This window comes from Sardina pilchardus, chromosome 5, assembly GCF_963854185.1.
Source record: "Sardina pilchardus chromosome 5, fSarPil1.1, whole genome shotgun sequence".
Classification (NCBI taxonomy): domain Eukaryota; kingdom Metazoa; phylum Chordata; class Actinopteri; order Clupeiformes; family Clupeidae; genus Sardina; species Sardina pilchardus.
In genome coordinates this window covers 25,021,444-25,033,171 of record NC_084998.1, presented here as the reverse complement: position 1 = coordinate 25,033,171, position 11,728 = coordinate 25,021,444, and the positions used below count along the sequence as shown (strand labels likewise).

The 11,728-nt window shown below is 45.1% G+C and overlaps 1 protein-coding gene across 1 annotated transcript; it reads left to right on the top strand.

Annotated features, from left to right (window-relative positions):
• Positions 1-342: 342 nt before the first annotated feature.
• Positions 343-7,862, top strand: kl (klotho). The gene is made up of 5 exons (XM_062537054.1): positions 343-1,204; positions 1,704-2,250; positions 2,651-2,919; positions 4,305-5,418; positions 6,827-7,862. Exons 1-5 carry the CDS (start codon positions 479-481, stop codon positions 7,150-7,152), a joined length of 2,982 nt encoding a protein of 993 aa, XP_062393038.1. The 5' UTR covers positions 343-478; the 3' UTR covers positions 7,153-7,862.
• The last annotated feature ends 3,866 nt before the right edge of the window (positions 7,863-11,728 follow it).

Sequence of the window (11,728 nt, the reverse complement as noted above, 5' to 3'; positions counted from 1 at the left end):
GATAACCTTTGACGTTTTTACACTCAAGTGTGCTATGAGAGGTCAAAATTATAGGTCACAAAAATCACATTACTAATCCACCTTTTCAGTGGACAGTCTCACTTACTGTTGACTTGTTGACTTAAAAGAAAGTCTTTAAAAAACACCTTTCTGTATAGAAATGAGAATTTTATTTATTTTTATTTAGTGTCATGAAGGCATATTTGTAAGTGGTGCCCTAAAACAGGCGAAATGGGATATAAATTATTATGATCGTGCCTTGATATGGTGCTGCGCTTGGAAACCGTTTTATGCGTGAAGTGTTCTGGTAATAATTGATAGATTTCCAGTGACTACAAAAGCGGGCTGGCATGGGGCAGGCGGATTTTATGACAGCCAGAAGCGTGTGGAGATGATAGATAAGGAAAATACTACAATAAGCCACATTTACCTTTACTTAAATGTGTCTCGAAATTACCGGACAATAACCTAAAAGGCAATGAAATACATCGAAGTTCTGTTGGCGATTCTTATTTGTCGTCACACAAAATGCGTAGTCGCCAGCCCAGGAGACGGAGTCCACACCTGGGGGAGATTCAACAAACTCTCCTACCCCGGCGACATAGCGTTTTTGTACGACACCTTTCCAGACAACTTCATGTGGTCAGTTGGCACTGCCGCTTACCAGATCGAAGGGGCGCATAACAAAGACGGCAAAGGCTTGTCTATTTGGGACACCTTCCACCGCGGCGGCAGTCGAATAAACAAGGGAGACGTGGGGAGCGACAGTTATCACAACATCCCTGGCGATATACGTGCTTTACAACTTCTAGGTGTGAGTCACTATCGGTTTTCTCTCTCCTGGCCGCGTATTTTCCCGAATGGAAGTGTGAGCAGCTATAATGAAAAGGGAGTTACCCACTACAAAAGGCTGATACATCGTTTAAAAGAAATTAAAGTGCAGCCTGTAGTTACTATCTACCACTGGGATTTGCCCGACAACCTACAAATCCGCTACGGTGGTTGGGGTAATCCTATTCTCATTGATCTATTTAGAGAGTATGCAGAATTTTGTTTCAGAACGTATGGAGATGATGTGAAATATTGGATCACTATAGACAACCCATTTGTGGTCGCCTGGCAAGGATATGGCACAGGGAAAGCGGCACCTGGAATAAGAAATGAATCGGACTTGCCATACAGAGTGGGACACAATCTCCTGAAGGTAAAAACAAATAACAAACACGAATGGTAAATTAAATGTACCGTGGGTAAGCTAAATGGTAATTGAAATTGCTATGTATTACTAATGAGTGTTACTATTAATATTACTATTGAACATTGGCCAATGATTTAGGGAGCCTGCTGAGCAAATACTGTATGTTCTAAAGATTCAGGGTGAAAAAACTTCATATTAAAGAGTAAATTGTGCAAAATCTATTAATCCTGTGTTATCATCTTTTGGTTATATCTGCTCAGTTAGTAGAATAATGTCATTTATTTATGGTGGAATATTGTCACCATGCTTGTTTCTGTTCATCATTGTAGATTGACTATTGCAGATTTGTTTTTTAGTAATTTAGTATTTTTATTACTATTATTTGTGTTGTTGTTGTTCTTGTTTTTGTTGTTGTAAAGTGTCCTTGAGTGCTATGAAAGGCGCCTCAAATAACATGTATTATTTTTGTTTGTTTGTTCGTTTGTTTGTTTTTGTTTTCTCCCAGGCCCATGCAGCAGCTTGGCATACATATGACAAACACTACCGTGCCAAACAAGGTGGAAAAGTCTCCATGGCTCTGGCCTCCCACTGGGTCAATCCTCGCAGAACCCGGCACGAGAACCACAGGGCGTGCCAGTGCTCTCTGGACTTTGTGCTTGGGTGGTTCGCTCGACCCCTGTTCGTGGACGGCGACTACCCCCCTTGCATGAAGCACAAGCTGGTCCACGCGCTCCCCGAGTTCACAGAGGCCGAGAAGCTTCACATCAGGGGCACGGCGGATTTCTTCGCCCTGTCTCACTCGCCCTCGCTGAGTTATCAGTTCAAGATGGACGACAGCGCCTCGTCGAGTTATCTGCTCGGCGAAAGTTTTCTTCTGTTTGGCCAAGAAGAGCATCTGGACCTGCGCAGGCTGATGTACTGGATTCACGCTGAGTACAACAACCCGCCCATTTTCGTGGTGGAAAGTGGATGGTACGTGTTGTCCAACATCAAGACCAAGGATGCGAAAAACGTCAACTATCTGAAGAAATTCATAATGGACACATTGAAATGTGAGAGCTGTTATAGTATTCATGTCATGACATATATACACAGCATTCATTTACATTTCAGTATGGCATACTGTGTAAGAGTCCTTAAGTCAAAAAGAGAACTCGCACAGCAATGTTGCCGATGCAAAGTTTAATCCAACCAGCAAGGAGTGTAAAGTGCTACCCTAGTGCAAAACGTTTTCGGTCCCATTCAGACCATCATCAGATTGGATTGGATCGGTTGGATTAAACTTTGCATCGGCAACATTGCTGTGCAAGTTCTCTTTTTGACTGAAGGACTGAGATACTCTTGGAACTAACGCACCCACCAGGCTGTGAGTCGTTGGCACGATACCCTGTTTGCTCTATACCATACTGTATAGAAGGCCGTGTAATGTTTTAACATCTGTTTTATACCCAGCCATCAGGTACGACAATGTGACCGTGATAGGCTACACGGCCTGGTCTTTAGTGGACGGGTTCGAGTGGTCCCGGGAGTACTCGATTCGGCGCGGCCTGTTCTACATCGACTTCAAAACCCCAGACCTGAGGAGGGAACCCAAGGCATCTGCTACGTTCTACAGCAAAGTCATAGAGAAGAATGGGTTCCCCCTGCTTCTGGAACACCAGGCCGTCCAGGGGGTCTTCCCCTGCAACTTTGCCTGGGGTGTAGCAGCCAACGCCATACAGGTACACAGTGAAAGATGCAGTGTACAATTCAACCCTGGAGAGTGGCCAAACACATCAACACACATCCCCTCCACGCTCCTGAGACAACATCTTTGATTGGCTGGAATAGTGTATTCCATGTGACCCTAGAGAGCATTTTAAAATTACACGCAAATTGCACACAAAAGTGAGTTAAAATTCAAACTCATTACATTCTTCAGTGTTACTCAGTTGCTAACACTGCAAGGATGTACTGGGAACGAAATTAGGTCCTGGATTGCAAAGGAACCAATTGAGGAAGACAGAAAAAACAGTATATATACTGCATACTGTATATAGATTGTCCACTGACCCACAGCTTGTCTCGGCCCACTGGGATTTGTCCCTGTATGCCACACAGCGTGCCATTGGCATACTGTAGAGCTGTTCACCTTGAGACAACAGAGTGTAGAAGCTTTAATAAGAATACAGCTTGAGAAAATATTAACCCCTGTATCCGTCTCCACTGAACTCTTGGACTGCAGCGTAGAGTTGATGTGTTATAGAGCAGGACCTGAGGCACAACTACTGTATTTGCTACTATTTCACTACATTTAGGATCTATCATTGACCACCAGTATTCATATGATCAAGCACACCTTCAGTATGATTAAAAAGTATATTTCAGTACTGATAATGAGCATATACAGTAGAATAATGTTTTGCAGGGGCACCCAAAGAAACTTGGTGCCCCGAGTCTTGCAAATCAATTGAATGTTTGTCGTGGTAGATAAGACTTAATTTGTAAACTACACAAGCTCATGTGCCCTACTTTGCCAAACAAATGTGGATGATGACCTTTCTTAGTCGGTCTGCCCTTGTACGCTCATCAAGGCTCGTCTACTACAGAACAGGGTGCAGGTATGGACTCCCACTGTCGCCCAGTGCTGACTCTCAAAGTTGTTTGCTTGGATACCCCTGCTGGTTCCCTCAAGTGATCTCAAAGCGTCTAAAATGAGTTTGTGTGAGCTCAGAGCAGAGCTAAGTGCTTTTACTGTAAAACCAGACCTCATCCAAGAACAGACTTGCTTGGCTTGTGTATGACTCATGATGACGTCTCACGTGGAAGCAGAATTAAATGTCCAATAATAAATCCAAAGGAGCATATTCACCTTATTCCTTAACCCGGCAAATCTGTACTGTTTTCAACTTCCGTTCATTCTGTTTACATTATAGTTTTGTGTGTTCTCAGTACACTAACTAGAATATGCTTCAGTGATGCCCATTGTTGACTACAGAATATCGTGAAGACACTTGCTGTTTTTCTTTCGTAATCCAATGTCTTTTAGAATGAAATTATGTTACACGTTATGAAAAGCAGTATCCCAATAGCAAGCAAACCCTTTCTTTGACCGTGTGTGCTTCAGATCGAGACGACCCCCACCCAGTTTGCCGACCCCAGCGTCTACGTCTGGAACGTGTCGGGGAACGGCGAGCTGCGGCGACTGGAGGGCGTCCGGGACCCCTCGGTCCGCGCGGTCCGCCACTGCGCCGACTACGCCTCCATCCACCAGCAGGTGTCGGACGTGCGGCGCATGCGTGTCTCCCACTTCCACTTCGCCCTCAACTGGTCGTCGGTCACGCCCACGGGCCGCGTGTCCGAGGCCAACGCCACCCTGCTGGGCTACTACCGCTGTTTCGTCAGCGAGCTCAGCCGCGCCAACGTCACGCCGGTGGTCACGCTGTGGCACCAGACGCGGGGGCGCTCCAGCCTCCCCGCGCCGCTGGAGAGCGGAGGCTGGCGGAGCAAGGCCACGGTGGCGGCGTTCGCCGACTACGCGCGGCTCTGCTACCGCTGGCTGGGCGCGTACGTCAAGATGTGGGTGACGCTGGCCGAGCCCAACGACGACGAGCTGGGCTTCGAGGCCGGCCACCACCTGCTGCTGGCCCACGCGCGGGCGTGGCGCGCGTACGACCGCGAGTTCCGCGCCTCGCACGGCGGCAAGGTCTCGCTCGTGCTGCACATGGACTGGTACGAGCCGGCCATCTCCTTCACTCGGCAGGACGTGGAGATCGTGGACCGCGCGCTGGCGTTTAAGGTCGGCTGGTTCGCCGAACCCGTGTTCGGCGGCGGCGACTATCCGGCGATCATGTGGAGCTGGATGCAGCACCGCAACTCTTTGGACGTCTTCAACTACCAGCTGCCCACCTTCACCAAGGAGGAGAGGCAGCTGGTCAGGGGCACCTACGACTTCTTCGCCATCAACCATTACACCACCCAAACCGTGCTGGATAGCCAGGACACCAACCAGTACAACCCCATAATAGAGGCCCAGTTTGGCAAAGACCCCACCTGGGTCGGCGCGCCATCCAACTGTGTGGTGCCCTATGGCCTACGCAAAGCTCTCAAGTGGATTCATGCCCATTACAAGGACGTGCCCATTTACGTCATGGCCAATGGTGTGAACGTGGATCGCTCCCTGTTTAAAGATGACCTGCGGGTTTACTATGTGTACAACTACATCAATGAGGCTCTGAAGGGTAAGTCACATGCAGCGTCACTTAAACCCTGTTTACATTCGTTTTTAAAATGTGTCCTGGGTGATCCGATCACAAGTGGTAGGTTCTAACTCCAAGTGTAAACAATAAAAAGAAGCAATGTTATCTGATCACTGAAATCACCTGGCGAGGTGGCCTGAGACACAGTATGGGCTCTTCTCAACCCTTTGTCCTCGGTCCTCAATCCTCGGTCCTCCGGCTCGTTCCCACTAATCTATAAAGAACACTGGATAGACTATGCCACTGTTGCCGTCCCGTTGTTCTTTATACAGTAGGTCAGTGGGAATGAGCCGGAGGATGGAGGATCGAGGACCCAGGAGAGACATTGAGAAGAGCCTTACGTATCTTTTGAAGTGTAAACCTTAACATGTTATGATGCGTTCAAGACCGTGGGAGTTCTAATCAATGAGATGTTGGCAGTAATAGAACCTATACCAAACGTGTCTGCCTGTACACCTTGGATACATGTGTAAATGCCAGTGTGTGTTGGCTGACCACTTGTGATGGGATCTCCCAAGACACATCCAAAATATGAATGTAAACAGGCCCTATGGAAACAGCAGGAATACTGTATTTGCATAACAACACAGCATAAGCATGTTATGGCAAACAGTCTCTCCGGTCATTAGAAATCATTACGTTCAGCTTTCAGTGACATGTATCAATCAGTGTGTGTATGTGTCAGTATGGAGTATCATTGCCATGTTACCACAATCAGGAATGGCCTTGACAGTTCTCAAATGTTTGGTGACATGTCGGCTTGTTTGCATGTTATGGACATGGCTAAAACAAAATGATCACATTGATAATGGAAACACTGACGGAAAGTCATAGGAGAGCTACCATACAAACGGATAAGTTTGTAAAGGCTGATTTATGAAGGAGGCTTCATAGAAAGGTTTACAAAAACAAGTCAAAGTCATCAGTGGGAGGAAGTTTAGAAAAAATGTGGTCATTGTGAAGGTTTGTTCGAAAAATGATGAGCCTCATCTTTTTGGAGTCCCCCCTCCCCCACCTCTTGACCCTCAGCTCAGAGACACACAAACAAGCACGCAAAAGTGCTTAATCATTGACAGGAGAGCAGACACAGCTCACTGAGTGAGACTGGCAGTATGCTTAGCATTCAGGACACCCTTGTGCTAACACACACAGCATTACAGGTCTGCACACAGTGTACACTCACACACACATACAGTAGTGTTAAAAGGTCGCCATGGACATTCATTTTTGGGCCACTTTTGGGAAAACAGCACCCTCATTTATGAAAATTACCCCTGGTATCATGTGTGTATATTTGTTGTACAACTGTATGTCTTTTATTACAGAAATTGTGACATCCTAAAATATGTTCATCCTCAAACCAATTATTCTGATGTCCTCCATTTTGCAGCTCATACACTGGATGGGGTGAACCTTCAGGGCTACTTTGCATATGGCCTCAATGACCTGCTCGATCCTGGCTTTGGCATGTACGGTTACGTACAGGACGAGGTCATCGAGAAAGCGTCCCTGAGCCACTACCGTAACATCATCGACCACAACGGGTTCCCCGCCCCCGAGTCGGCTCCTCAGCAGTGCTTGCGACCCGTCGAGCCCTGCAGCGGCTGCCACATCCTGGCCAAGCGCTCGGTGGTCGGCTTCCTCTCGCTGGTGGGCTCTGTGTTGGTCATCACGATGGGCCTGACTTTGTATTACGCCACCAGAAAGCACAGTTAAGTGCTGCTTCGCATGTACAGTAGGCGCCGACATGAGTGTGGCGACATTACAGTATGTGATTTACCCACACACACACCACCGGCGCCAACATGTTGTACCGTCAAGCTTTCCAACGACATGTTGGCATGACCGAGTTTGACGCTGGTGAGCGCGGTTGTATTGAAAACAGTAGAATCTAATGTAGCGAAATGTCGAAAGTTGAGTGTGCCACACTCATATCGGCACCTACTGTATGTGTAGAGGGTTTTAGATTCTTCCAGTCTCTGCTTTTGTGCCTTTAGTGATGCTGGTCCTGTAGGCAGCTACAAATGAAGCAGACTGGCAGTGCTTTTAATGAAATTAAAAATATCAGTGTAGCCTACAGCAGGGTTCTAAGCTTTTGTACATTAATATTATTCATTTGTGTATAATCAATGTGGACTCTTAAACCATGTTAGATTCAAATATTATTGTCCTGTGAAGTAACTGATATCTTTCTGACGAAAACAATGTTGTTTATCCCATTAACAAGATATCCTATTCATGTCGATCATTTTAGAAATCTGTGTTTTATTTATATTAATTATGCATATTTTGTATATTCAGTAGGTCTATGTAATTTATTTTAGATACCCTGTTTTCATGTTGCATCATGCTTTTTGAGCAATGTGTGTTTGCCAAAGCATCATTCTTGTGCATTGTAGCAATCTAAAATAAATAGTAGGTGTGTACATATTGAGTTTTTTAACACAAACAATCTCACACACATTATCAGTGACAACTATCAGTTTCATGTTAATGTGAGTGTTGTAAAAATCACAATCTGCTGATCCTATTCCCTATATGCCCTGTTGGGCCAACTTGTAAGGCAGTCACACATGGCCAGCGAAGCAACAGTTGAATGCGACAGTGGAATTCTGTTAATACCTTTATACGCACACAACTGGCGGCACTATCACCCATCGATTCAGTGGAGATAAACTGACCAGACAGCTGTTTTCTATTATGACGTATCAATTTTGCTCTGAAAAGGGCTGATTAGAGTGATGCGACAGCGATGGTCTCCCCGTCGGTCCACTTGCTGTGTACATTACCCCATTCCCTTTAAACGTTTCTATTTAATTTGACCGGTCGTCTGCCATAGATTGCTGTCGCGTTGCTGCACGTGTGCGTAGGCCTTTAATGCCAGTCTTGGAATTGGTCAGAAAACATCTTAAACGTGTTGTTCCATGGTACAGTAGGTGCTCTTTGTTTGAAAACCCCCGCTGTTTTAACTAGTCTATATCTCATCTTCTCAGCATTCTGCATTGCCAACTCTAAGAAGTCACAGACCACAACTGTTCACAGAAATGCACATAAGTCACCCTACACCACAGGGTCCAGAGGACAGTTCTGACTGTGTGACGTCAGGCCTAAACACACAGGGAGTGGATTACCCAATGACCTAGACGGCTGGGTTGAGATGAAAACATTTAAGAATGCCACTGACAAAGTCATTAAAGGAATAGTTCGGTATTTTACACTTTAAGCCGGTTTTCTGTATTGCCTAGGATGCAAGCGAGTGTTTGACTCCGAAATCTCAACGATTGATCGTGTTTCTGCAATTTGGCTGCTATAGAATGTTTTCGGTATGGATTCAGCATTGCTCGCTACGGGCCAGGACGATTCTGTCCTTAACACTAGAAGCGCCGCGCCCCTCTGACCCACTTATACCTAGAAGCGCCGCGCCCCGGTCATTTGACCGCTTTGACGACCTACTAGAAGCGCCGTGCTGTTGTGAACTACTTAAAGCGCGGCGAGGCGGTCAAATGACCGCTGAGTCCTTAGACTGGGAGGCTGTTACTTACACATAATGACAGCTAGATGGCGCTTCGTGCACGAATCAAATCGTTTGAATACATTTGTCAGACTGTGTTGTCTGTGGTTGTTTCATTATGACATAGGCCTACAGCACGTTTGAGTTGTTCATTTATTTGTGTTGATTTGTGTTGTTTGAGGAAAAAACTCTGGAGGAGTTCTTGAACAAACCTTGAGCAAACTTGACTGTCAACTTTTTCATAGTATTTCATTTTTAATATTTCGTTTTTACATTTTGCTAGCCTACTTAGAAATCTTGGCTATTTTAAAACGGAGGCATACGCGTTCTGTGATTAGGAGCCTGACCCGACGGGAGGGGAAGGATAAAATGTCGACCCAACACCGGTGTTGTTGGATCTCGAGATCCGTAACCCGCAGTTCGGGTTTGGGCAGATAATCTAAGCTCTAAAATGAATGGGTGGCTAGTTCTAATTCACTCCCCAAATACACTTCTATTCATTTAATAGGTAGCTATATGTTCGCGCCGCCGAAAATGACCGGACCGAACAAAGCGCCTAACCTAAGTCTGGTTTCAATTACACATTAGCCAGGATTTCATGCCGCATTTTACAGGCTACCGCGGCTACTTTCTAAGACAATGTTCATTCATTTAGGGAGAAGCATCTAGGTTCTACCTCGGAGGGAGGGAGATAGAGAGAGCAGAAATGCTGAGCAGGCATAGGCGCGAGAAGTAGCCTAGTCTAATTAAAAATTATGAGTGAAAAATATATTCTCCGTTTTGCGAATGTGTAGGCTATGTTTCGATGTCTGCTGAAAAACAGCTATAGGTCTAGGCCCTATTGTTTCTACAATTTAAGATAACTTCTATGAATTCGTGATTATGGATTGAGACACAGATTAACGGCACGAAGGGACAAAGCCGTAGTCCACTGGTTAGAGCTTCAGCCCTTACACCCGAGAGTTGCTGGTTCGATCCCCGACCTGTGTAGGCCGTGGCAGAAGTACTTTTGAGCAAGGCATCAATAAAGTATATTCTATTCTTTTCTATTCACACAACTAGGCCTACACGCACGCTGGCGAATTCGAACATTCTAAAACGCGCATATAGCCTAGCCTACGATGAAACATGATTGCGCATTCTTCCACGAGTTGCATGTAAACAACAAACAGCCAGCCTACAGCCATGCAGTGGGGGTGGGGAGGCATTTGCCAATGCCACAGTGATGTCTGTAGCCTAAGATGATGTCCACACGTAGCAAAACGACCCCCGTCCCCCTCCATGAACTGGTTAGACGTGTATGGGGGAGGGGGAATGATCGGTTTCAAATAGGCTATGTTTGCAATGTGTGTTATGTAGCCTATAGACCCCGGAGAATAACGGCTGGCTGAAGTTTTCATGGCTGATGATGGCTTTAGTTGCCACTTCATGTCTACAGAACATGCAACTGAGTCCTGTGTAGCCTATCGTAGCAACGAGCACAATGATATGGTGTATCCAGTGGGAATCGTTTATAGGCTCGCGTTTATTTTTCGCGTGTGTCTCTGATATAATTATTTTTAGATGCAAAAAGTCTAACTGGCTTAGCCAAAGTTTGTCAGATGGCAGCTCAATTTGGCTTAGAAAATTATTGGCTGGCGAAATTATTTTTCGTTAATGGTAAACAAATTTCAGAGAGTTATTAAAAAACATTAACAACAAATAATTATTCGTCGACGTTCAAAATCGGTCAGTGAATTCAGTGGATGATCTATAACATTACGTCCCTGCCAGGATGTGAACACGGGTCTTCTGCGTCGTAATCAGGGAAGTTACCGCTGTACCACTTGCCGTTCAATTCCTATTACGACGTAGGCTAACTCACTGAGTCTAGCAAACAAGTAATGTCTCAGTTTTGCTTTCAGCAAAATCTGGAGTATAAAAGAGGGCCGTGCTAGTGTTGCTCTTTACATCCACCAACGAGTGGTTGTGTGGCGATGATGTATTTTGACAGTTCAGTCATTTGTGCGAAGTCGTACTCAGAAATGAAAGCCTACCTGTAAAGTTTGATTTCGTAGCCTACTTGTAATTTTTGAATTCGTTTTTTTCCCCATCCGTATTCTGATGGATAAAATACACACAATATATTTTATGCACGACTGGACTCATTTGAGAACTCACAAATATTTATTTTATGCACGACTACAGACAAATACGAACCTGCATCAAATCTATGACACGAATATATTGACAGCTATCTCACTCCATACAAATAGGCCTACAAGATAAGATATACAACTATGAATGTACGTAGGCATACGCGCCCTACGTACATAAATAGGCTACGACGGACGATTTTCAGCTGAAAATATGTTTTACACATGTAGGCCTGCCTAATAGAACGTCGCAACATTTTCAAAACAAACTCGCATTTTACCACTGTAAATCGCCTCCATAGACTATGCCATGTAAATGAAAAATAGTTATTAAAATAAATCACATATAATACATATTGCACATATATAAACTATATGTTTTATGGTAAAATATTATTCTCATGCCCGACTGTCAGGAAACCCTTGCGACATCTGCTGTGAGAAAAGAGAATAGCAGCCTGGACAAACATGGCCGAACGCGAGACAACATAGTGTTGTCACATAATGAGCGCAAAATAGCTCTAAACTAGCTTGTACCGGTGTGCTTTCGATCATGTCAAAATTCTGGGTGACAAAACACGCGTATTTAGGAAAAGTCGTGAACGTAGGGTCCTGGAATTTAATCGAGTGAAAAGATTTTTTTTTT